Raw genomic sequence first — 27,071 nt, 5'->3', positions numbered from 1 at the left:
CTAATACCTGTACTGGGAAGGGCTAGCAATTTGTAGGCCTTCGTTTACAACTCAGAATCAGTAGTTAAGACCTGAATAATCACGTTTCTGGTGGCTTCTTTTTTCTTTTATTTTTTTCCTGGTGTTTATTCTTGGCTGGCTGAGGCTTTGCTACTGTTGGGGAGCAATTTGATGCTGTTGGGTCACTATTTGCTGGTATTTAGTAGATTTTGAATGGCGTCTCAATCCGTAATTTCCATTTTTTTTTTATAAGATTTGTGTTTTCCATTGATTCAAATATGATTCGGAGTTTTGCTTACTTGGCATTCTACATTTCTATCGCATTGATAAGCAATGGTTGCGGTCTGATGACAAGGGTGCTAGCTCTGTTTGCAGCTTTGCTGTTCTTTCCAATCATATAGCATTTGCTGTTCATTTATATGGCAGCGTTCTTTCATACTCGTAGTGTTGTTAAATTGGTTCATTCAAATGGTTTAGGCCGTATAGCTGCTTGGCAGATCTCAATTAGTTGGCGGCCTTGCTGTTTTGTTTTGTTTTTTGTTTTTTTATTTTTATTTCTCTTGAGTGTAGAAATAATTCACTGTTGGTCGTTGATCTTCCATTTGTATTTTGTGGTCAAGGTGTGAGCGTTTAGTACAGACTGTATCACCTCGGCATGCACCACGCCTTTGCTAATATCCTTTTAATTGTAAAAAAAAAACATCAAGTTGGCATTGTTTTTGCAGTAGATGGACCAATAGTTTGTTTGTTTGTTTTTTTTTTTTCTTCTTCATTTTTTATCAGAAGAAACTTCATTGATAAATAGCGTTACAATGAGAAGGATTATAAAAGCTTTCCAAACATTAGAAAGCGCCTACTAGACTTTGAATTTAAAGTCCATATTGACACATTGTTGCTCTGACTCCAAACAAAATAAAGGCCGACTAACAGTCACTAATTATTAAAGCTTCCTTTGCTAGGCGATCTGCAACCTTGTTACAATCACGCCTTACAAACCGCCAATTACAGAAATTAAGACAGATAGATATTACATTAATTTATGACAATTATGATAAATATTAACGTACCAAAATATTACCCGCAGCCATGCTAGGTACATATAAGAGATTGTACAGGTCAAATTTCCCAACCAAATTGCCTTGCAACTTGAGATGTGGCTATGAAAAGGATCGGTGTTGTTGGCCCCAAGAGAAGGATCAGATTTCACAAAGTTATGCCTTGCGACCAATTTCAAACCAAAAACATACGACCAAAGCTCAGCTATAAAAAGATCTCCCACATTAAAATTTGCACAAACACAACATGTGCAATCACCATCATTATTTTGAAGCAGCCCACAGTTGTTGTGCAGCTAGTGAAGGTAATCTCAAGCCATCGAATTTACATTTTACTGCTCTAAAACGCAAATGACCAAATTTATTTTCCATACTCTCTACTTGAGATGAAAGTTGTTTTCCATTTTGAGCACATTAATTACATAAAATCAATTTTGCAATAGTTAACTTAACATGGTTCACAAATTTCAAATTATACAAAAAGTCATGATTCACATATATGCAAAGTTTACAATCGAAATTACAATCAAAAGTTTTATTATGCTCTGGAAAATGGGTGTACTAGGGTGTTGGAGTTTATTTGCTTTGGTAATACACGTTTTGATACTCTGTAAAACGGCTCTTTGTGACAACCTCATGGCGTGCGTCTTTTTGTACCTTATAATATTGGGATGACCTTCGTTTCAAAAAAAAAAAACATTTCATCAGACAAAATAAAAACAAAAAACTCATTTAATTTGATAAAAGCTATGCTTTTGAATAGGAGTCTAAAAAGTAAGTCCCGCACTAATGTAACATGAAATAATTATAAGTCATTTTGTACACTATTAAGATGAATTTATAATAGTAGTCAAAGATGCATACCAATATTAAAAAAAAAAAAAAAAAAAAAAGATGGAGATAAAAGACTCGTGGTACACTTCGTGACTGTTGATATTCAAAACTCTCGAGTTTTACAGTCAGCTGTCAGGCAAGGACAAAAACAAACAGCCAAATTTGACTACCATAAGACTCCTCCTCCTTCCGTATCTCACTTGTTCACTCCCATTCCATTCCATGGAGATCGACCCCCCGCCTTTCAGAGAAAGCACCGCCACGACCGAGGACTGGCGGAAGGCGCTTGCCAAGGTCGTCCCCGCCGTCGTCGTTTTGAGGACCACGGCGTGTCGTGCCTTCGATACTGAAGCCGCCGGTGCTAGCTATGCCACCGGCTTTGTCATCGATAAGCGCCGCGGGATCATCCTCACCAACCGCCATGTTGTCAAGCCTGGTATGATTCAACTACATATATGTACCGTGCTTCTTGGTCTTCTTTACACATTTCTTTCTGGAATTAGCAGTCAGTTTTGCTTTGCTTTCGAATTCCAGTTGCTAATAACAATCGCTTAAGAAAATCGATTGGATGAAGTTGAAGGTGTGTTTTGCTTCACTAGTAGAACTCCAATTTTCGACGGTGAATTAATTGTCCAAGTCTGGAGAGGATACACTGACCTCTGTTCCTTTCTTTTCAACTGCTCTTATTATGGGGATCTTGAAGCTACATTGCTTTCTTTTCATTTTGATTTGATTTGATTGTGCAGGACCTGTGGTTGCCGAAGCTATGTTTGTGAATCGCGAAGAAGTTCCAGTATATCCTATCTATAGGGATCCGGTCAGTAATATATATATATAGGTTTAATTTATCATATGCTGCCATTGCCTTCTGAGTGTGAGTATACTAAAAAAGGGTCATTTCTAAGTACAAGGATGTGGTAGTTTGTCAGCGAAGTCCGCTTATAGTTACAGGTAAGGGATTGTTGTTTGAAGGTTTCCATGGTCAACATCCCTCTACCGGCCGATGACCATTGACGTGCTGTGAGTAGCCTCAATGTGGCTTTGCCCAGCTGTTTTGGATGTACCAGTCTTGTGACTGGTACAAACATTATCAATATCTCTTTAGAGTACATATATTCACGCCGACAAGGTTAAAGCCTTGTCTAACAATTTCTATGTTCTTGGGGTTTCTCCACTGCCAATTGGTTGTGAGTTGGACTCTCAAATTTCTTCCTTATATCCACTTGTCTAGGACCAACGGCTGCAGCTTTTCTGTGATAATAAATGTTGTCCAAGTATTTGGCCTATGTTACACCACATTTCAGGGGCGCATGTTGAGAGTATATATATTGTCTAGTGGCTCTTCACTACCCTTTTGTTTTTGGTTAGATGTTCAATTTTTTCTGATCTCTTATAGGACTTGAAGAGAGTGGACATTAACAAAGTGGATAAAATAAAAAAATGGATTCGCTACTTTTCTTTTTTGTCCCTTTCGAGACCAATACTTCATCAAACAGAGTCAGCAATGCACAAACTGGCAAGTAGTGCACTTGCGAAAGCATAATAGTAAAAAAAAAAAAATAGTAGTCCACTACAGATACCATTCCTCCGTTCAATTTACATAGCATATACACTGTTGTTAAGGTGCATTTAAAGATGCAGAGCATCATTCTAATCAGGACTATCAAATATTTTCTCACATGTAGCCTAAAACAAACGTGTGGACTCTTTCTACAGGCACACAAGTAGATGGCTTTACAATTAGTGTTTGGAATTGACATATTATGTCTACCCATTGCTAATATATCTTTTTTTTTTCTTTAACAGGTTCATGATTTTGGCTTCTTTTGTTATGATCCTGGTGCAATACAGTTTCTGAAGTATGAAGAGATTCCTCTTGCCCCTGAGGCTGCTTCTGTTGGATTAGAAATCAGGGTTGTTGGTAACGATAGTGGTGAGAAGGTAAGAAACGTCACGCTTGTGCTTTGACTTTACGAAAATGTTCTCATGATCCATATGATTTCTTAGTCGGCTAAGATCCAATATTTTTACGGAGTTATAGTTTGAGCATCTGACTGTATGCATGTTACCACCATCTGATTCTATAGTTGACTTGAAACAAAGTTATATTTTCACTTCCAAGTTGTCTGCAAGGTTTTTTTTATTTTATTTTTATTTTTTAATTTTTTAACTAGCATCCAATTGATACATACATTACACAAACTTTCTTATGATCCATATGCTTGACTTTTTAGTCGTGGCTAAGATCAATTTTCGCTATGGAGTTATAGTTTGAGCATCTGACTGGATGCATGTCATCTGATTCTATAGTCGACTTGAAAGTGAAGTTTTAATTTCATTTTCACTTCTTATTTAGTTTTGGCTATGCATGTGCTTGTTCTTAGTAGTGTTCTACTGTTGATTCTAGGGCTTTTCTAAGGGACTTGTCCACTATTTGTAATTCCTTCTTATTGACAAAACTCTGTTTTGATAAAAGAAAGTTTTACCTCCACTATCTAACAAAAGGAAAAGTACTTACCATGGCTCCTTTGCCCCAGTTGTATTAAGAGATCATGTTCATGTTTTCTTCGCTCCCGGTAATTTAGATCTGTCGACAATGGTTTTGACTGGAGGCAAGGCCATGATGATGGCAAATTACCATGTACCTTACAGTTCTTCCCGATTATGATTAATACCTCCAATCATGCTTTTATGATACACTGATGTTTGATTTTGAATAATCGCTTAGTGGTAAAATTAGTGCTTGCATGTGTCTATTTTTGTGGACACTTCTTCTGCCTTGATGATGTTTCTTTTTTGTTTCCTGGCTATGTTATATAATTACTGGATGTTGGCTTACCGTGATTTGGTTTGTCTTGTAATTATGTCATCGTCCTTTAATTGATTCCACTTTTTTTTTTTAGGTCTCCATTTTGGCTGGTACTCTTGCTCGTTTAGATAGAGATGCTCCTTATTACAAAAAGTACGTACCAGCTTTTCTTCGTCTTATTTTAATGATTTATTTTTCGTAGTCATCTCATTCTACTGTATTTAAGAAGTTTATTTATGGTTGTATGATTTTTGTCATTTATTATGAATCAAATGAAATAAATACATCCAGCAGTCAACATGGGATCCCACCTCACAAGGAAAATATAGAATAGCTGATAAAACAGTCTTACAACCCTAACTCAAATTACAACTGATACTCCATATTTTCATAGAACTTTTTCTTGCATTCCACCCCGATGCTGCATGTAAAGCTCTGTTGTCCAGCACTGAATCATAACAAGGGATAGAGGACAAAGCACGGGCTTAGTCCTACTGCTGTGGTATGATGTGGGGTAGATGTTCTTCAGATTGATTTCTGTCTGGACTAGGCGATCCAGTGGACATGTACAAAATCCAAATATTTCTACCGAGACTGGCTAGGATGCCTCATGAGATTTGTGTTTATCGGCCTATTTGGCTATAGGCTGCTGATTTTTTATGCAGCTCTGCGACAGGCCCTCTTTCTCCAGATCTGAGCACAGATTTAAGCTTTGTTTACTCACCCCCAAATAGTAGTGTTCCATTTTAATGGTATTAGGTTGTTTTGGATACACAACCAAAAAAAAAAAAAAGGGTTGCTTTGGATCAACCAAGGAAATATACCAAGTACTGAAGGGGTATAATTCAATTGCAGGAGAAATGTTCAAAGTGATGCCTATTGTTAAAAAGAAGACTTGAATCTTTAGCATCCAAACGTTTGGGACAAGCCAGGATTGGAAAATTGACAGACATTAACCCATGGGAAATCTAACTTCAGAAAGCTGTCTATCTGGTGCATCTAAGGGATTAAAATTCCTCTGATGGCTGCGTGTCACCGTATACCTTTTGATGAAATATTTTTAAACGTAACTATTGAAGAAATAAAAGGAAGAGCTTTTCAAGCAACAGACTGTTATATGCAACTATTCTAACCAACATAGCTGTTTAAGCAGAGCAATTCAACTTGGTATCTGTAGTATGAATTCTTAAATGTACACCACATTACTTCAGATTTCCTCCGGGAAAATCATACTTTGTTCTGCCCATCCTGCATGACAGAAGACTACTTACAACCTTTCTTGTCATAGAAGAGAAGCTTTTAATTTCAAACTCTTAATTAACTACAAGAACATGATTCATAAAATTTCAACTAAGCCAAACTATACTGACTAATATGTATTCAACAGACCTTGTATTGAATACTATGTATAAGTGTTATTTTTATTTGGTGGAAAAAATATATTTGATAGAGGTTGCCCACCCCCCTCCCAAAAAAAAAAAAAAAAAAAAAGGAGGTCAGTCTGGCAATCTATGGCAGATGATAGCCAAAATAGTTCTCTCCATTTAATAGTTTTTTTGTTATAAATTGAATGATTTTTACTCCTTGTTCTGATTAGCAATGGTGGTCTTTCTTTGGCAGGGATGGCTATAATGATTTCAATACATTCTACATGCAAGTAAGTGGAATATGTATATGTGTATAATATATATTATATACATATATATATCATTTTGCTTCTAATTTTTATTTTATGCTTCTGACTAGTCCTCCTCTGCTGGAGTAAATTTTGGGTTTAATATTTTTAGTCAATACAGTCTTGTGTAGAGTATTTCTTGTCAGAAACTCTATGACGATAGATCTTAAGCGCCGCCTATCAGTGTTATAATCATCCAGCCGCTGGATAAATTTGAATTAGTGATGAACTCTTGTTCGTATTCCGTCCGACAACTGAAATTGGTTGGGTCCGGGCAGCTGAATTTGCACAGCTCATGTGACCTTTCTGTTTCTTTTGAAAGGTCGTTATTGAGCTATGTTTTATTATGTGGTGCTCGATGAGAATAGAGCAAAAATAAAGAAAAAGAAAATTCCATTTCAAAGATTTAAAATGGATAATTTAATCATCATAAGAAGAAGAAGATTTATACTTAGAAGACAGAATTTCTTGCTTATGTTAATGAACCTTAACATGTGGGCAGTTCTAGTTGATGGAATGTGGCAGCCAAGTTCAGATTTTAACTAAGTTCATGATTTCATCAAATTACTAAGCACCATATAATTTAAGAGTGTTCTTTAGCACATTAGAGTGTCGTTCCTCCACTATATTCATCCGTGGTGGGAGATCCTCTATACCCAGAGTCAGTTTAGTATTGAATGGAAGTAACTCGGCAACCACCACATGTGAAACTCGAGGTCATTATTTTGCAACCTGGGGAGAGATGTGGGAGCTAAGTCGAGGTCGATTTTCCATGGACCTCCTGCTAATATATTAATTAACTTTGTTTCATATAAGAACCATTTAATTAAGGGCTGTTCTTTGGTATGCCTTAAGGTCCATTATGTTAAATTTATTGTCATAGATTATTCCCAAGTGCATTAGTTTGAGGTTTTCCAAGATTCGTGTATCAATGGCTCTATAAAGAAATAGAGCTTTGTTGTGATAGGTCCAAATAGCTTCTGTTGATGGCATAACTGTTATTTTAGAATCTATCACAGTTTATATGTTAATATTATGCTGCATTCTGGAAGGTATGTGTTGTGAATTTGGCTCGTTGATATGTCCAAGTTGATTAGGATTATCCTAATGGGTTTTGGAATAGGAACAGTTATTCCTATTGATTTAGACCTGGAAAGTAAGTTCTATTCTAGTTAGGAATAGAAAAGCTAGCTCTCTTTCCTTGTTCTAATAGTTTTAGGAATCCTAATGTGACATGTTTGTAACCAGCACCTACAATCTATAAATAGGGCTGCAGGAGGTCACATAAGGTGTCCTCAGATCAGAGAAGAGATCAAAGAGAGATCTCAGAGAGTTCTCAGCTACATATAAACACAGGGGCAGGTAGAGCCAAGGGTGATAGAGAGATCTAGCAAAGGGGTTGGGGATTAGCATAGGGATTTCAATAAGTACTTGTAATCAAGTTGTTATTCTCCATAGTGCTAGTGATTCTCAAGAGAGATCACACAGAGGACGTAGGCAAAGTTTTTGTCGAACCTCTATAAAATTCTGTGTTCGTGTGTGCTGTGGTTTCCTTATGTTCTTGCTGTGATATTTTGCATCATCATCCTATTATTGTTTGCATAGTCATAAGCCTATAAAGAGAAACAAGTTCTGGGTAAAAGGTGCATATTTACTACAAAGTGGTATCAGAGCTTAGGCTCAAGGTGTTTCTGAGATGGCAGATGACAAGGCAGACGCAGGCAGCAATGTGATGCCCATTATGTTAAATGGGAAGGATAACTTCACATTATGGCAGAGGAAGATGAGAAGTGTCCTGATTCTACAAGGTCTGTACGAGGCTATTCTCGGGATAGAGAATAAGGCAGCTGATATGGCAGACAAGGTTTGGCAGAAGATGGACAAGAAGGCAAAGAGCTTTATAGAGCTACATCTTGCTGATCATGTATTGGCTAGTGCCAGTGAAAATATGAACAGCAAGGAGACCTGGGATTATCTCGAGAAGGTTTACGCAGGTAAGGTTCATGTTGGTGAGAATATGGGCAGCAGTAAGACATTGGACAATGTCAAAGAGGTTGACGCAGATAAACTCTTCTTGAAAGACGAACTCTATAGTCTTCGGATGGAAGAAGGCGGTGATCTGCAGGATCATCTGAATAAATTTCAGATTTGTGTTGCCAATTTAACAAAGGTGGATGTGAGATATAAAGATGAGGAGAAAGCACTTATGCTGCTAAGATCTTTACCAGCTTCATTCGAGCACTTCATCACCAGACTCGTTTCCGGTAAGCATTCTCTCAAGTATGATGAGATTACCGAAGCTATTCAATCTTATTTTAAGATGAGTAGGGAGACCGAAAGCTCTCAAGGAGGCCTTCATGTCAAGGGCAAGGAGACAGGTCAGTTGACGAGTAAGAAGGATAAATCTGGTAACAGGGGTACATCAAAATCCAAGGAAAAATACAAGAAAGGTTGCTTCAAATGTGGTGCTGCCGACCACTTGAAAAGAAACTGCAGAGAAGGGAAGATGAGAGCAGAGGCGATGGCAGGGAGTTCAAACACAGCCAATGTAGTCATCAAACAAAATAAAGATGACGGTGAACTCCTTGTGGTAACATCCAGCTCCAGTGCTTTCAGCAATTGGATTTTGGATACCGGTTGTACATTCCACATGTGTGCAATCCGAGAATGGTTTGACACATTTGAGGACAGTAGCAGTGGAGAAGTTTTTAGGGGAGATGACTCACCGTGTAGGATCCTAGGTATTGGATCAGTGAAAATCAGAATGCATGACGGAGTTGTTAGAACGCTGGAGAATGTCAGATATATTCCTAAGTTAAGGAAGAACTTGATATCTTTGGGTACTTTGGACAAGGACGGATATAGGTATTGCTCTGAAGAGGGAAGACTCAAAGTTCTTAAGGGATCACTTGTTGTGATGAAGGGCAACATTCAATCTAACAACTTATACAAGCTTCAAGGGACTGCAATAATAGGGGGAGTTGTAATTTCTGTTGAGGTAAAAGACAAGACTGAGCTATGGCATCATCGCCTTGGGCACATGAGTCAAAGAGGAATGCAGGAACTCCACAAGAAAGGTAAGCTAGAAGGTGTCAGTGTTTGCAAACTGAAATTCTGCAAGGATTGTACTCTTGGGAAGCAGAAGGTGGCATTCAAGTTAGCAAATTGTGAGAACAAAAGTAAAGCATTGCTGGATTATATTCACTCAGATGTATGGGGCCCGGCAAAAGTAAGGTCTATGGGAGGCTTCAAGTATTTTGTTACTTTTTTAGATGATTTTTCGAGGAAGATTTGGGTCTACTTTATGAGGGAGAAATCCGAGGTTTTCACCAAGTTTAAGGAGTGGAAAACAGAAGTAGAAAATCTAACAGGCAGAAAAATCAAGTATTTGAGAAGTAACGGTGGCAGTGAATATAGAATGAAAAGGTTCTTACAATTTTGCAAGGATGAAGGAATCACGAGACACTTCACGGTGAAAGAGAATCTCCAACAAAACGGAGCTGCTACAAGGATGAATAAAACTCTCTTGGAGAGAGAAAGAAGCATGCGGCTGCATGCAGGATTACCGGACACGTTTTGGGCAGATGCAGTTAACCATGCGTGTTACTTGGTTAATCGGTCACCATCAAAAGTCTTGGACTTCAAGTGTGCAGAGGAGGTATGGTCTGGAGAACCAGTTGACTATTCTAACTTAAGGGTGTTTGGTAGCAGTGCATATGCTCATATTTCCAACAATGAGCAAACCAAACTCAAGCCAAAGTCACGCAAGTGCATATTTCTCGGAGTTGAGAAAGGAGTAAAGGGCTACAAGTTATGGGATATTGTCAGCAAGAAAAGGGTTCTAAGTAGACATGTCATTTTTGATGAGGAGACAATGCCGTTCGATGAAGTCAAGACAAGTGAGGTGAAGAAGAAGACTGATGTTGTAGAGAAAGCAACTGAAGTTCCTCTAACCAAAGGGATCATGGAAGAAACTCCAGCTCAGGTGGAGCAAATTGAGCGAGTGGAGCATGATAAAGGGGTTATCGAGGAAGAAGTCTTAGAGCAACAACAACAGTCATTAATACAAGCTCAGGTGGAGCAATTAGCACTGCGAACCTACGACTCGGTTCGTCAGTCACTTGGGCAGGAGTTCCAGAGAAGCATAGCATTGGACAAGTATGCTCTAAGTTTTAGTCCAGGAGATCCAACCACGTATCAGGAAGCTATAGCAAATGATGTACGGGAAAGTTGGAGGGGAGCTATGTTAGAACAGATGAAGAAGTCCATACAGAAGGACTTGGTTCAGGAGTCGGTTCCTAAGCCCAAAGAAAGAAATCAGGTTGGCTGTAAGTGGGTTTATAGGAAAAAGGAAGGAATGCATGATGAGGAAGCCATGAGATTCAAAGCTCGGGTATTGGCCAAGGAGTATTCGCAGAAAGTAAAGGTCAATTATGACCAAATCTCAACAGTGGATAGCTGCGTTTATCATCATGTGTTCAAGGATAGTATGGTTTTACTATTGCTACTTTATTTAGGTGACATGTTAACTACATGTCAGAATATGTCTAGAATTCCGAAGTTAGAGACACAACTAGGGAAGGAATTTGACATAAAGGATCTAGAAGCTGCACAACAGATCCTAGGAGTGAGGATAAGGAGGGACAGAGAAGCGGGAAAAATATGGCTGTTATATGAACCCGTGTCTACTCCACCGGTAGCACACTTCCAGTTGAGTGTGCAGAGATCGTCTACGAAGGAGTTAGATGAGATGATGAATGTGTCTTATGCAAGAGTAGTGGGATGTCTCATGTATGCTAGAATCTGCACAAGACCAGGTTTAGCTCAAGCATTGAGCATTGTGTCAAAGTATATGGCAAATTCGGGTAGACGACACTGGCAAGCAGTGAAGTGGATTCTGTATTACTTGAGAGACACCAGGGAGCATGAATCTGTGTTTGAAAGACAACAAGAACAAGCATGCAATGCTGGTCATGAGGGTTCAGATTTGGCAGGAGACATAGATAAGAGAAGACCTGCAACAAGTTATGTTTTTACTTGTGGTGAAGGTTTAGTGAGCTGTAGAGCAACTAAAGAATCAGCTACGACGTTGTCTACCACTGAAGTAGATTGCATGGCACTAACAGAAGCTTCCGCCGAAGCATTATGGCTTAATGGGTTATTGAGTGAGTTTGGAATTCAACAAGTTGTTGTGGTGAAGAATGGGGTCATCAATTTGACAAGGAATCAAGTGTTTCAAGCAGAGACGAAACACGTTGATGTTCGTAGTCATCGCAGCGAAGGTTGGGTCAACTCAAGGAAGATAACAATTGAGAAAGTTCATTCAAGGGAGAATGTCTCAGATTGTTTGACCAGGACCATTGCCATGGAGGAGTTCAAGTGTTACTTGAACCTGCTCATTCTTACAGCATGTTGAGATTGAGGTGGAGCACCTCCTCACTAGAGGTGTGTTGAGGCAAGAAGAGTCTTGCCAAGGTGAAGGTTCTTGAAGGTTTCAGGATTACTTCGAGAAGTACAAGATATCCTGGAGGTTGCAGCAATCAGTTTGGTATCAACTCACCAAGGTGGAGATTGTTGTGAATTTGGCTCGTTGATATGTCCAAGTTGATTAGGATTATCCTAATGGGTTTTGGAATAGGAACAGTTATTCCTATTGATTTAGACCTGGAAAGTAAGTTCTATTCTAGTTAGGAATAGAAAAGCTAGCTCTCTTTCCTTGTTCTAATAGTTTTAGGAATCCTAATGTGACATGTTTGTAACCAGCACCTACAATCTATAAATAGGGCTGCAGGAGGTCACATAAGGTGTCCTCAGATCAGAGAAGAGATCAAAGAGAGATCTCAGAGAGTTCTCAGCTACATATAAACACAGGGGCAGGTAGAGCCAAGGGTGATAGAGAGATCTAGCAAAGGGGTTGGGGATTAGCATAGGGATTTCAATAAGTACTTGTAATCAAGTTGTTATTCTCCATAGTGCTAGTGATTCTCAAGAGAGATCACACAGAGGACGTAGGCAAAGTTTTTGTCGAACCTCTATAAAATTCTGTGTTCGTGTGTGCTGTGGTTTCCTTATGTTCTTGCTGTGATATTTTGCATCATCATCCTATTATTGTTTGCATAGTCATAAGCCTATAAAGAGAAACAAGGTTCTGGGTAAAAGGTGCATATTTACTACAGTATGAGGCTTTAAAATTTGGATACAAACATACAATACAAACTGTCATTCTTCCATATGTATATATTTAGAAGAAACAATGTTTTATTTGGACAGAGGAGAAGGATACAAGGAGTTCTTAAAAAATCTATGGCCTAGGAAAAGGAAACATAAAAGAAATAGAAACAAAGAGGCTAGCAGCCAGAATAAGCAAGAAGTGAGCCTCACTTTGCAAACGCTAACAGATTCAAAATAGTAGAAATATTCCAAAAAAATAGCAGTACCATCATTGTCATCTCTATGATACGATGATTTTTAGTGTTTTGTTGTTATTGCGGCTTTACCCTAAACTTCCATTTGTATACTCATTAATGTTTTTTTTCTATAGGCTGCATCTGGTACCAAAGGTGGGTCTAGTGGCTCTCCGGTGATTGATTGGCTAGGTAGGGCGGTGGCTTTGAATGCTGGTAGCAAGTCATCAAGTGCATCAGCATTTTTTTTACCATTGGAACGAGTAAGTGTACATCATATATCTGGGTTTAAATGCCACTTTAACCCTTATTTTGGCTCAAAATCTCATTTTACGCCATCACTTTGCTAAATGGTCAATCTGCACCCTCTCTGTCAATTTGCAACATGTGTGATAAGTGCTTTTGTCATTTCAAGTCTGGGTCCAACTTGTTACCATTTGGGTTCCACTTCACATCTTCCTCTCCTCATACCATGTGGATCACGTGATGGGGTAAGTTTTACTCATTTCAAGTGGGACATACACGGTATCAAGTCAAAGTCTGACTTGTAATGTCGAAAATACCCATCATGGATTGGTGTGTAAAGGCATTTTGGATAGAAGTGTTGGAATTGACGGAGATCGTGTGAATTGACAGAGATGGTGTGAATGAATATTTTGCCCTAGAGAAGTGTGTAAATTGACCGTTTAGCAATATCAGAGTGCAAAATGATATTTGCAATCAAAATGAGGGTGCAATTATCGTTTAATCCCCATATATACCGAAATACTAGGTTTACATGATGTAAAAATTCAAATTTGGACAAGAATGACACAAATTTATTCAAACTGCAGGTTGTGAGGGCATTGAAGTTTCTCCAAAATGGCAGAGATTCTTTTGTCAAAAAATGGGAGGCAGTTTCTATACTGCGTGGTACGCTTCAGGTTTGTGTTTGAATTCCATCTTAAGTAAAGTACTTCAATTTTTTTTTCAAACAATTTATTTCATGTATATCTATACTGGTGTTTACCTATGTTGAATTTTTTTGAGCCTGTTGGTTAAAATTGTCTGGAGTTGCTACAGATCATGATGTTAAAAGAATTGTTTTTGCTGAAATGAAATTTTGAAAACATTCTGGTACAGCCTTTGTTATATTTTGGTATATTGGAAGGCAGCCATGGTCTGTGATGTAATTTACTAATTTATCTCTGGTTTCGGTTGTTTTTATCTATTGTGGATCTCCTGTTGACTTTTATTGTATCATTCTCAGTGACCTCTTGGCAGCTATAGTCTAACTCATCCCTCATATTCTCACAAGTGGACAAGATTTTGAGTCTAGGTCATCAAATTAGATTGGCCTGCTGCAGTTAGTTTTTAAGCTTGGTGTTTTGTTCTCCTCTGATTGGAGTCTTTTCTTTCTAATGGTGTCAGTTCTTTCATCAGCTGCCATGCTAAGATTAAAAGTTCCATTAAATTCCTGATGTACTTGAAAGGTGCCTGTCCTTGAAGATTAAGTGCCTTTCTTTCATTTGCTTATTTTGCTCATATGTCTAAGATCTTTCCATGATGGTTTCACGTAGTTGCGGTCTTTGCATGCTAAGTTGATAGTTGCATGTTTCACATGTTCAGATTTGTATTTTTTTTAAAAAAATATTATTTTTTGAATGTTGATACAGTTTTCACGATTGTTATTTTGACACAATGAATGTAATTTATGATGTAGGTAACTTTTGTCCACAAAGGATTTGATGAGACACGGCGACTTGGTCTTCGAAGTGAGACGGAGCAGGTCTTTTATCTATCGTATAATTGTCCAATCTTTCATAATTGTGATGAAAAGTGGGGTGCCTCAAATGACTCGTGCATTTAATTTGTTCAGAGGGTTCGACATGCGTCTTCGCAGGGTGAAACTGGAATGCTTGTTGTTGAATCTGTGGTGAGTATGGCTGCACAATTTGATACTGCATAATTTTTTTTTTTTTCCTTCTGTTGGATGTAATGCTTGCTTCTATTTTCAGGTGCCAGGCGGTCCAGCTCATAAGTGTTTGGAGCCAGGTGATGTTCTTGTTTGCATGAATGGGGAAGTAAGTTATGCTGTTCCTCTGGTTGACTTTGTGATCTATAGAAGTGAGCCCTTCTTATGAAGGACATGTATAATATTTGCTGCATTTGGTTTTGTTCTTTAGGCATCTGACCGTTGCTTTATTTCCATATGTTGGTATGAATTGGTAAATTTTATTCTGGGGATCATCACATGAGGTAGGAAAATGTTATGGGGATCTGATTGAATCTAGTTCTAACTCATTGCAACCTACTCTCTCAAGATCATAACAATTTTCTGTCAACATCACTTTAAGCGTCAATTTGACTGTTAATTGTTGACATGACATCAGAGGGCCCATGAAATCAAAACCTCTGAACTCTCTTTCAGGGGTTGGCAGTGGTTCCTCCGGGGCAATTAGATCTGGTGACCAAAATTGGGGCGGTAAGAAGATGTTGCAATTTTGGATCGTAGGTTTCAATGTGTTAAAATTTGAAGGAAGGGGGAATGAAAAGAAAATATCACTTCTGTTTTTTGCACTTGGAAACAACTTAAATCTGTTTACCAATCCATAGAGTCAAGTTTCCTGGAACAGCAAACACTTGTATTAACCTCATATAATTTACTATGACTAGTTTTCTCCTTTTGATAAAACATATTTTGAACCCCTTAAATATATGATTAATGTGATAAATACAGTTCCTTCTCCTGGTCACCAGGTGATAAAGGAAGATATGGCCACCCACCATTAACTTAGATCCAGTGGCATTAAAAGCTCTGAATCTAAACTTAAAAGTTAATAGCATCTGATAGAACTACTGCCTGATGCAAACACACAGGACGAGAAAGGAGTCCAATTTGAAACTCTTCTTAAAGCTGCTATGAGGATTCACAAACAATTAAGATGATTAAAACTGAAAAGAACGAATCACAAAAACTATGGATTGGTGAGTGTGTTTGGTTGTTCTTAAAGAGACTCAAAACTCATGAAAACCCAAAACAAAAGTTGAAATTGAAGGAATGGAGGGTGGTGGGTTAGCTGGGCATTACCGATTTTGGGGCCGAAGTGGTGCTTCATTTGTTAGTTTTAATTTTAGGGATGGAAAGTTGGTTCTTGCCTTGTTGTTTGAGAACTTCATCGAGTATTTTGATCGAACTAGGATTTCTATGGTCTTTTGGTTCTTTGCTGGGATTGAGTTGAAGAGTTAGAGATTATTATGCAGACATAATTCGAAAGAGAGAATCATGGGTGGGGGTCTAGCCGCGTCATATTCCCATCCGGCAGCATGGGCAATCTTTCTTTTAGAATTATCTTTGACATTTGTGTTTGGAATCCTTATTGCTGTTTGATCTAATATAACTGTGGGTATACATATTTTGATTGTTCACCCGGTGACCTGGAGAACAGAACTGTTTTTGACCAAAAAAAGAAAAAGAAAAAAGAACAGAACTGTATATGTATTTCTGCTTTTTAAATCGTGATGTATTCCAGGATTTAACTTATTATTTTTCTTTTGTTTCGGATCCATTTTAATGTGGGGAAGAAAATGAACAATTTTCCTTTGACATATTTACCCAAGTGATACTAAGTTAGATTCCGTATTACTAACACATCAAAATTCCGTATGCAGGTAATTACCCAATTTCTAAAAATGGAGACATTACTTGATGATAGTGTGAATCAAAAAATTGAAATACAGATCGAAAGGGGTGGCACACCATTAACTGTGAACTTGCTGGTGAGAGTTGTTCTTTTTTGGTGTTCATGCTTTACTACCGAACAGTCTCATGTGTTGTCTCAAAAGTTGGGCGCAGCATCTATCAATTGGTGCACTATTCTGCAATACTTAGCAGAGCTGCTTGCTTTTCTTGGCTTATATTCTTAGTATAAGTATTAAAGTTCGATTGTTAGACCATCACCTTGAAATTAAATATATAGTGGCTGAATTTATGGTATATTGCAAATTTTGGATTTTTGATACTAAATTTTATATTCTCAAAGCTCTGAATATCTGGGTCTCTGTTGTGGAGTAAATCCAGAAGCAATGAGACTTTGGCCCAATTTTATAACCCTTTGAGAGAAATTCATTTCATTTCTCGGACTGTTCAGAAATTCATTTCACAGCCACTTATTCTGGAAGTCCTTTATCTCTTTCATATGCTAGACTGCACATTCCTGTGTGCTAGCATTCAACCTTTGAGATCTCGGCATGCAACTTGTTGATCTGTATCATTTACTTGGTTGCATTGTGGTGGTATTGCGTCAGTTTCAGTTTACACTGTTATAAATATAGTTCCTTCCCATTACCCAAAATTAATATCATGACCAATAAATAAAATAGTATCCTGTTCATTTCAGGTGCAGGATTTGCACTCAATAACCCCTAATTACTTCTTAGAAGTAAGTGGTGCAGTGATACACCCTCTCTCGTATCAACAGGTTGGCAGATTATTCCTTTTATTTATTTATTTATTTATTTTGCCTGCCACATTTGAAGAGTGTTACAAACAAGTAGTTGATGCAGTCTGCTAAAGGTTAGATTTGGATTGCAATTGCACATTTTTGGCATGATGTTAACAAGCAAAGTTGTTTGCATGTTGCATGTGAGAGTTGGTTAAAATTTTTGGATGGAAAAAAATAGAAGAAGTTTTGAAGATTTCGGAGGGTGTAGGGTTGGGGGAACTTTCGTCAAGAGTGAAATATCTGGCAGTTTATAAGGCTTCTATTTCAGTGGAATTTAGAGGTTGCATCACTTGTTTAATTATGATTGACTTGAGGGCATCTGAGTCTAGGCTTAGTTTCTTTGGGGGATAAGTCCATCAATTAAGAGTTTGCAGTGTTGTTTTTTCAAGACTTTGGTGTTTTTTCTTGTTACTTCTTGTCCACTTTATTGAATCATTTTGTTTATTGATCAACAAATTTGTTTTATTTTCAAAAAAAAAAAAAGAAAAAAAAAATAGAGTTGCTTGAAAAACAGAAAAACTGGCCACATGTAATTCTGTTGGGCTTGCCTATGAATCATGTTTTTTCATTGTGGTTTGTAATTTTACATCTTTCCTCACGGCTTTTGCTTTCATCTAGATTGGCCTGATCTGTTTTCGATTGAAAGATTTCACTATATATTCCTAAATTTATTCCTAAATTTTGGCTTATTTAACTATACTTGTGGTACAGGCTAGAAATTTTCGCTTCCAGTGTGGCCTTGTGTATGTGGCAGAGCCAGGGTATGTTCGCTTAATCTTGTGGTCTATGTTTATCTTAGTGTTATTACTAAAAGTAAGACACATGATGCTGGTGTCTGTTTATATGTCAGGTTGCCATTTGTTGCTATGAAGGCAGTAATTATAACTGTAATGATATTTAATGATCTGCTTTAACTCTTCCTGTTAGAAGCCAAAGGAAAATTTTATCGAAAAGTTTTCTTACTACCATCTTGTGACTTTGCAAGTATTCCTTGAATTGTTTCTATCACATAACAACAATGGCTCTGGGCTTATTGCAATAATTTTTTTATGGTACAGACTATTCAATCTGTTTTTCTTTCCTGTTTTCTGTTCTAATATGACTTGATGACGAGTTACATTGTGGCGTTGATTGTCATGTGACACATCTAAATTCACATTCTAGCTTTTTTATCATATACTACTTTGTTGCTTTAATTTCTATTTTGATGGGAACATTACTTTAAGTTGTGATGCTAAGGTGTCTTGGTTCAGAGGTTTTGATAATGAAATTGTGTAGTAGGGATCACAGGCTTTTCTGTCTTTATTATCTTTTTGCAGTTTACCTCTAGAAAATTGGCCTAATGATTTATTAACTTGAAATGTTGCAGATATATGCTCTTTAGAGCTGGAGTTCCTCGTCATGCTATCATTAAGAAGTTTGCTGGTCAGGAAATATCACTACTTGAGGATCTAATTTCAGTGCTATGCAAGCTATCTCGGGGTGCTCGAGTGCCGTTAGAGTATATAAGCTATGCAGATCGTCATCGGAGGAAGGTATATGTTGATAAAATCATGCATCATATTGCGGTAATTATGGAAATAGAATAGTTATCCAGTGAGATGCTTGTAAGTTATACAGGATTGTACGTGTTGAGTTTGCACAACTCGTCTTAGAGATTACTAAATGGAAACTGAAACAAAGTTCTGATTCCAAACAATGGTGCCTACTAGTTACTAAATAGAATAGTCTTGTAGTGTGATGTTTTGTACAAAACCCCGCAGATGCTCATAAATTTTTAATGTTTATTCTTTTCATGAGACACAAAATTCAATAGGAGACAAATTACTACTAGCCTAATGGACAAGCGGTCCAGCAAACAGAGATAAGAATGACCACAAAGCCAGAAAATTTCTGAACAAGGCATCCCCCCTTATCCAGAATATTTAAGCTTATAGGATTTGTCTTGAAATGTTTTAACATGGAAACCAAAGAAGAAAGCAATCTCTCTTTTCCCAAATTCCCACTTCTTCCTCTTGGTCATGTCCTGCCAACCACACCAGAAAGGGCCAAAATACTCTCTGAAGAGTCATGACTCATGACCCTATTGGCCCTATTTATTGAGCAATCTTCTGCCCAGAGAAACAGCTTATAGGTTGTCATACATTCTTAATTTTATTATGCCCAAGTTATTCCAGTGTTTTTTTTTCCTGCGAATATCCCATACTTTAGGCGTTTAGCACTTCATTACTAATGAAGATTTAAATTTTTTTAATGGATGAGGTTTCCCATGCTCGGTAGCATCATTGTAGACATTATTTTTTAACATTATGGTACATACAAGCAAGAAGATCTCTCTCTCTCCCCCTCCCTCTCTCTTGATGGCTATTTGCTCTATTTTCTTGACTATTTTGATGGCTGCAGTCAGTCCTGGTCACCGTTGATCGCCATGAATGGTATGCCCCTCCACAGATATACACTCGTGATGATAGTACTGGTCTTTGGACTGTGAAGCCTGCTTTTCAGCCTGATGCTGGTCTATTTTCATCTGGTATCAATGATCTTGGTGGTATAAGAAGTGATGCAGTTCCTCTATGTACTGAGGCCTCTTCTGTTGGGCACATGCATCATAATAGCCATGCAGAATTGAATGAAGGGGTCACCAGTATGGAAACCAGTTATGAACATTCTTCTGAAGGAGGACATCCTCGGGCTGAATCTGATGTTGAAACAAAGAAACACCGAGTGAAGGAGGATTTTTCTTCTGATGGAAATGTCGTAGCCGACAGTTCCTTTCTTGAAACAGATGAAGGTGATCCGGAGGATGCAAATACTGTGGAGAATTCTGTTATGAGAGATCTTCAAGGTGAAAATGTAGCAGCAGCTAATTCTTCACTAGCTGAACGTATTATCGAGCCAACTCTTGTTATGCTTGAGGTAACTTATTATATCATAACCATCGTAAGTTTAATGAGTTTATATTTGTGCCAAGTTGTTTCTCAGCTGAGTGAATTATGGTGCATTTAGTTTTTTCAGGTCTTCTTATACCACAAAAAATTTGAACCAAGTCTGTTTGGTTGTTATATATTTTTTTTAAGTTTGTCTTTTGCTCGCACATGGGTGGGATGGGTATGCTCTCTCTCTCTCTCTCTCCCTTTCTCTCTCTCTCAAGGTGAGGTTTTGACCCAAGGCATAAACTGTTTCACAAATTGATCTTTATGATTGAGCTTGTGATGAAGCTTCTTTTCTAAAATATGTATTAAAGGTTTGTTGAAAATACTAATCAGTATTCAAGCATAATAATTAAATCTGAAACATATAATATGGCTTGTTTGTTAACTGATTACTTGAGCATGTTATATTGGTGACAAATGTGGGATAATATGGTTTCCTTTAATATATTATACTTGATCTATGTTCTAAAAATTTGTACTCGTATGATCTTATCTTTATGTTTGTCTCTCTCTCTCTTTTTTATTTTTTATTTTTTATTTGTTTTGGGGTGACCCTGTTGGGAGGTCAAGTCCTTTCTTCCCCAATATGTCCTATTAACCCTGATATCACCAATACTTGCTCAATAACCCCGTTGACAAAATATGAAAATAAAAAAGAAAAGGATCTTGACCCCGACAGTTGCAGAAACTTCTGATTTTACAGAGTGAGGACCAGAAATTTGCTGATTGTTGAGGAAGAAAAACCTTGGGAGTACTAGAGAAGTGGGCACTTGTCTTCTCTCACTATGTCCTCTATCTTTCTTTAGCTTGTTCTCTTTTGGGGATACTGAGTTATGTTAAGTGAGAGCTTGCAATAAACTTTTGGTTGCACTCTTTTCTTTTTGGTGGGCAACTCTATTTAGGCCCCTTTTTGAGATAATTTTGCAATGTTTTATGTTGATACTGTCAGAAGATATGTAATTGTAGCTGCTGTTTGTTGTACAATTGTTTATATAGTTCTAGTGCACATCTTGGTCACTGTGATTGTACATGTGTTTATAGGTTATGAATTAGTTTTCTTCATGAAAGAAATGTTTATATTAGACAACTTTGGAATCTCAAGAAGGTGGTTTCAAATGTTTGCAGGTTCATGTGCCACCATCATGTATGCTCGATGGTGTACATTCACAACATTTTTTTGGGACTGGTGTTATTATATACCACTCTCAAAATATGGGACTGATTGCTGTTGACAAGAATACAGTTGCGGTATCTGCATCTGATGTGATGCTTTCATTCGCCGCATTTCCAATTGAAATTCCAGGGGAGGTAATCTATGCAATGTCAAACAAAATTTTGATCTCCATGCATTCATTGTGTACCTCAATGTGACATGAGGATCAGGGTGCCGATAACAATAGTTTAATATTGCTTGATTTGTGCACTTTAAATTTCAGGTGGTTTTTCTCCATCCCGTTCACAATTATGCTCTCATTTCATATGATCCATTGGCCCTGGGCGCTGTTGGTATCTCGCTTGTTCGTGCTGCGAAACTACTTCCTGGTAGGTTTAACTTTTCATTTCATTTGATTCCACTGTTTTTCCCTGTTGGTTTACATGCCGTGCATGTGAAATGCGTCCTATACAAATTAGTTTATTGTTATTTTAAAGAAAAAGGTATGTGTTTTTTGTGGTTAGTTTCTTTAAATTTATAGTAGTTAAAGGTGTATATGCCCTGAACTTTGGCCTGTGTGGCACTTAAATGTGGTGTCATTTGGTCTGGTCTGGGAGGCTCATGCCCCAATTATTTATCTTTGTTTGGCATAAGTGGCACTGACCCAACTGCCTGGGAGATTGGGGAGGGTGATTGGGTGCCTCTACATGCACATGTGGATTGTTGACTCCTAAGACCTATCCTTCAATTATCTTGAAATTTTGAAAGTATGGTAATTTGATTCATTTCTAGTGTCCTTGCATTTGGTGGTTTGCTTTTTTGTATCTGTTCTGTTGGGGTGTAGTCTGTTAATGTGCTTGAACAAGTTACCTTATAAAATTAATCTATGAGGCAGAGCCTGCAATACGTCGTGGGGATTCTGTGCATCTTGTTGGGCTAAGTAGAAGCCTACAAGCAACATCTAGAAAGTCTATTGTGACCAACCCATGCGCTGCAGTAAATATTAGCTCTGCTGATTGTCCACGTTACAGAGCAACTAATATGGAAGTGATCGAGCTTGATACTGGTAATTGGAGTTTCTATCACTTTTTTAATTTCCAAGTATTGCTTTTAAATCAGTTTCCTAATTTTGTCTTCTACCCTGTTCAGATTTTGGCAGTACATTCTCTGGAGTGCTAACTGATGAGCATGGAAGGGTCCGAGCTATTTGGGGTAGCTTTTCAACTCAGGTGCATACTTTTCTCCTCGGCAAAAAAAAGAAAAAGAGAAGTAAGAAAAAATTCAGGTATTTCCTTATACTTCAGGTCATTTGATTTTCATTATTGATTCGTATTCGCAGTTGAAATTTGGTTGCAGTAGCTCCGAAGATCATCAATTTGTAAGAGGTATCCCAATATATACAATCAGTCAAGTCCTTGAACAAATCATATGTGGTGCTCAAGGCCCTCCTCTTCTCATAAATTGTGTCAAAAGGCTGATGCCTCTAGTTAGAATTTTGGAGGTTGAACTATATCCTACACTGCTTTCAAAAGCCCGCAGTTTTGGACTGAGTGATGATTGGGTCCAAGTACGTGTTTTTCCTGAAACGAAATACTTATTTCCTTTTCCTTATATTAGATGAAACTATGAAGCTAGAGGCCGTAGTTTAGGAGTACTTTTTGTTTCTTGTTTGGGAGTTTGGTTAGGGGTTTTGGATCATGTTCCTTCTCTTCCAAATTTTTGCTGCATCTCTGTTCTGTGGACTCCTTGTCCACTTTGTATGATTTCATCTTTTTAATGATATCTGTTTTCCAATTAAAGATTTAATGAATTTGTGCAACTCTTTTATTTTTATTTATTATTATTATTATTATTTTTTTTTGTGTGGCTTTTGCAGTGGGATAATTGCTCCTTTAGACATCTATAATGGAGGCTCAAGGAGCATTACCATCGCACTTTCAGTTTCGTTGTTGCTTATTAGTTAATTGTTTTTTTTTGTAGGCACTTGTCAAGAAAGATCCGATTAGACGACAGGTTTTACGTGTGAAAGGATGTTTAGCTGGATCTAAAGCCGAAAATCTGTTAGAACAAGGAGACATGGTCTTGGCAATCAATAAGGAACCAGTTACATGCTTCCGTGATGTAGAAAATGCCTGTCAAGAATTGGGAAAACATGAAAACAAAGATGGAAAGCTTAACATGACCATATTCCGTCAGGTAAAGATAACTTACTTAGATACCTTTACCTGTAATTATTTTTCCTCTTCTGGTTAGGGGAAGAGCTGGAAGAGTACAATTTTAGGAGAATAGTGTATGATGTTTTCATTTACTGTTTTACTTTCTCTTGTAGATTATCCAAACATTCATTTGCATTGTTTGCAGGGGCGTGAGATTGATCTTCTCGTCGAAACAGATATTAGAGATGGGAGTGGTACTACACGTGTAATAAATTGGTGTGGATGTATTGTTCAGGATCCCCATCCTGCAGTGCGTGCTCTTGGATTTCTTCCAGAAGAAGGTCATGGTGTTTATGTGGCAAGGTAAGAGTTTTGCTTCATGTTGTAAATGCTTGCTTTAATAACTTTTTCACCTATTCCCAATACCAAGGTTTAGGAGATGGAAGTAGATTTCCAAGGTAGAAGATTTGGCGAGCAATGCTCCCATCTAAAGTGCAAATGGTTTCATACTTTCATGGTTAGTCCCTCGAGGGAAAGTTGATCCATGGAAGGTTCAAAGGTGGACAATAATTATTCTTTATCCTCCCTTCCGCTGTATTAGGGCTGAAGACGTCCAAAATGTGTATTATGGTTTTCTTTCTTGCCATTTACACTTTATATCTTTTGTTCTGATGATTGAGGGAGTTGTTTGAGTTGGATAGTGCCAAACCATTGCTTCTCTCACTTTTTGAAAGAGCATAGGGTGGTGGGAAGCGATAAAAGATGTAAAGTTGTCTGCGAGTGTATTGTGTTAGCTTGTACATAGTATTGTTTGCTTGGTCAAAATGAATATAATTGTAGGAGTAGAGGAAATGCTTGTGGGAATAAGTTTTCTTTTTAAGAGTAGAGGAACCCTTGAAAAGAATTTGCTTTTGTTCTCTATGGGTCTGAGGAACTGTGTTCTTGGGAAATTGAACAGTTTTCGTTTTCACTTCATCTACCCCCAGATGGAATAGTTGGCAAGGGAAAGCCTAAACCTTACTCCGCCAAGCCCAAAGGGGATTTGGTGGTCTGGTTATGGTGAGACTTGATAGAGGTCTTTGTTGTGATCAGTGGCTTTCCTGAAGCTTGTATTAGGCATCTGACAAGGGTCTGGTCTGATCACTGCCCTTTATTCTTGAGCCTTGATCCTTGTCCACCTCATCTTAGGCCTTTTCGTTTTGAGGTTATGTGGCTTAAACGCCATGATTTTAATCAAGCTGTGACTGCCGGCTGGAATGATAATCATCTGAACTTCTGCTCGAATGTCCAGGTCTTTGGGCACTTGCAGCAACGAAAGAAAAAAGTGTTGTGCAGCTGTGAGTTGGTGGTTGTAGTCCGTTAATGCTTGTACCTGAGGTTTTAATGTAATCATGTCCAGGCTTTAGATTAAGAGCATACTCTTGTTCAATTTTATCCCTGAGCTCTTGGCTCCTAAGGCCTGTGGGAGCGTGAGAGAACTTTTCACCATTGGAATACTGGTGGGTGCATTCCAGCTAGTCATATATTCCTCTTCTCTTTCGATCCACTTGCCCGGGAGGTAGGTCCACATATTCTAATTGCCTTTTAGGATTAATTGTTTGAGCCACAGATACATTTGGTACATGCATGTGAAGCTTTATGAAGCTTCACAGATACATTTGGTACACTAAGGGCTAGGGGTTCCTGGATGATCATTCTTCACAAATACCTTTATGTGTAGCTTAGGATGGTCAATGAGCTTAGGCCTATCTTGATTGCAATCCTGATTGGACACGGTATAAATGGCTAGAAGGCATAGAAACTTTGTCAGTTGTGAATGCCAAATAGCCTTCTTCACCCTTGTTGTCCACGTTGGTATGAACTTCCAGACTATTGGAATTAATTAGTTATTCGTTTGCTTAGGTGGATGATCTATAATAAGCTATGACATGAAGTAGACCTGTGATATATTCTGAAAATAAGGTTACGTATTTTCATGTTTGCATCTCAAGGTCAGAAAACAAGCATTTTAAAATAATATTAAAGTATGCATAAAAGATTATGAAAAAGTAATGCCTTTTTTTTTTTTTCCTTCTCTCGATGCTGCCATAACTTTGTGAAATTGGGGGGTTGCCACTTATGTTAAGTCGTTAGAATTCTGATATTGGGAATTTTGATCATATCAGGATGCATCCCATTTATTTCAAAATGATTTTGGGTCGGACCTAACTTTTGTTATTTTCATATATATTTTCTATTGGTCTGAAATCAAGTTCGTTTTCTCAATATGCTCTCTTCTTGTTCATTATCAGGTGGTGTCATGGTAGCCCAGCGCATAGATATGGACTGTATGCTCTTCAGTGGATTGTTGAAGTTAATGGAAAACAGATTCCTGATTTAGATGTTTTTTTGAATGTCACAAAGGTATGTTTTTTAATTGGTCTCTGTATACATCTATATCAGACCTTCCGTTCCTTTTCATGTTGTACACTAGTTTTTCCAGATATTGATGTGAGGGGCATTTAGTCGGGAACGATGGATTATGAATAAAGTGGCCATTAATTAAAGGACTGAAAGGTTGAAACTGAATGATGGTGAAATGAATAAATAACTCGTATTTTTCAATTGTATTTAAGAGGAAATTCTTGATAAGTGTTCCAATCTCGGTGCCTTGTGTGGGATTAGTGATCCATTCCTGTTTAAATATTCCATTCTGTGGGCATTTTAGTGCACCCCTGGTTGCATACTAGTACAGTTATTCAGTAAAACCTTACATTGTGTTCTTCTATACTGGCCAAGTGAGTGCTAATCAATCTGACAGTCTAGAAGCTTAATATGAAAAAATTGCCTTTGTATTCAGTACCAAGGTGTCAAGAAGCTTAATATTATGGACCCGTGTCTGATGTTATCTACATGAAGTGACTCGTATTTCTTCACAATTATTTATTTGTGGTGCTCCTTTGGAAATTGTATCAGGAAATAGAACATGGAGAGTTTGTTCGTGTACGGACCATCCACCTAAATGGAAAACCTAAAGTTTTAACGTTGAAGCAGGACTTGCACTACTGGCCTACATGGGAGGTCAGATTTGATCCTGATTCTGCTATATGGCGTCGAAACACAATTAAGGCACTAGACTATAGTTCTAATCTATAAAGAACACATGTTCTTGAAGTCTGGTGGTAAATGTATCATGACATCTGAGCTACAAAACATTGGCATCAGGATTACTCATTGAGTCATTGAATCATTGTTTTTTAGTGTTTCATCATATTGTGGAATGGTATATACAGACTGGATGTGAATTGTTATATAAATGTTATCTAATGGCCTTGCTCCAGAATGCAATTTTTATCACCTATTTTCAGTTTCTACATTGAATCCAGAAGAAACCAAGCAGTTTAATCTATACCTTACACCGTCTTAGAAAGACTCATCAAAGCATTATCGACAGGGCACCATACTAGTTTCTGCATTCCACTCAAAGCATGGAGTGACATTGACTTTGGCTTATAATCTTAACAATGCGTGTTATCCAAGTGATGTGGTGCAACAAATCCCAAGAAGCAAAAGGCATGAAATTCGGGAC

The 27,071-nt window shown here is 37.7% G+C and overlaps 1 protein-coding gene across 2 annotated transcripts; it reads left to right on the top strand.

Moving 5' to 3' along the window:
• Positions 1-2,016: 2,016 nt before the first annotated feature.
• Positions 2,017-26,843, top strand: LOC133743367 (protease Do-like 7). 2 transcript variants are annotated; one of them, XM_062171273.1, is made up of 24 exons: positions 2,017-2,325; positions 2,636-2,706; positions 3,696-3,830; positions 4,793-4,851; positions 6,319-6,355; positions 12,915-13,040; positions 13,611-13,700; positions 14,480-14,545; positions 14,636-14,692; positions 14,775-14,840; positions 16,429-16,536; positions 17,157-17,237; positions 17,973-18,022; positions 18,631-18,796; positions 19,665-20,177; positions 21,320-21,502; positions 21,631-21,736; positions 22,243-22,413; positions 22,497-22,632; positions 22,704-22,914; positions 23,328-23,543; positions 23,709-23,866; positions 25,795-25,906; positions 26,459-26,843. In XM_062171273.1, exons 1-24 carry the CDS (start codon positions 2,112-2,114, stop codon positions 26,636-26,638), a joined length of 3,312 nt encoding a protein of 1,103 aa, XP_062027257.1. In that variant the 5' UTR covers positions 2,017-2,111; the 3' UTR covers positions 26,639-26,843. The 2 variants fall into 2 exon arrangements, with proteins under 2 accessions (XP_062027257.1, XP_062027258.1); XM_062171274.1 differs by having other exon boundaries at positions 2,018-2,325; positions 22,497-22,576; positions 22,687-22,914.
• Positions 26,844-27,071: the final 228 nt, after the last annotated feature.

This window comes from Rosa rugosa, chromosome 4 (assembly GCF_958449725.1).
Source record: "Rosa rugosa chromosome 4, drRosRugo1.1, whole genome shotgun sequence".
Taxonomy (NCBI): Eukaryota; Viridiplantae; Streptophyta; class Magnoliopsida; order Rosales; family Rosaceae; genus Rosa; species Rosa rugosa.
The sequence above is the reverse complement of the archived record's forward strand: the minus strand, read 5'-3'. Positions and strand labels throughout refer to the sequence as shown.

Coding starts and splice junctions, on each gene's coding strand:
- LOC133743367 (XM_062171273.1), top strand. CDS start 2,112: ATGGAGATCGACCCCCCGCCTTTCAGAGAAAGCACCGCCACGACCGAG. Junction 2,707..3,695: donor ATCCTATCTATAGGGATCCG/GTCAGTAATATA, acceptor TTTCTTTAACAG/GTTCATGATTTTGGCTTCTT. Junction 18,797..19,664: donor CAGATCGTCATCGGAGGAAG/GTATATGTTGAT, acceptor TGATGGCTGCAG/TCAGTCCTGGTCACCGTTGA.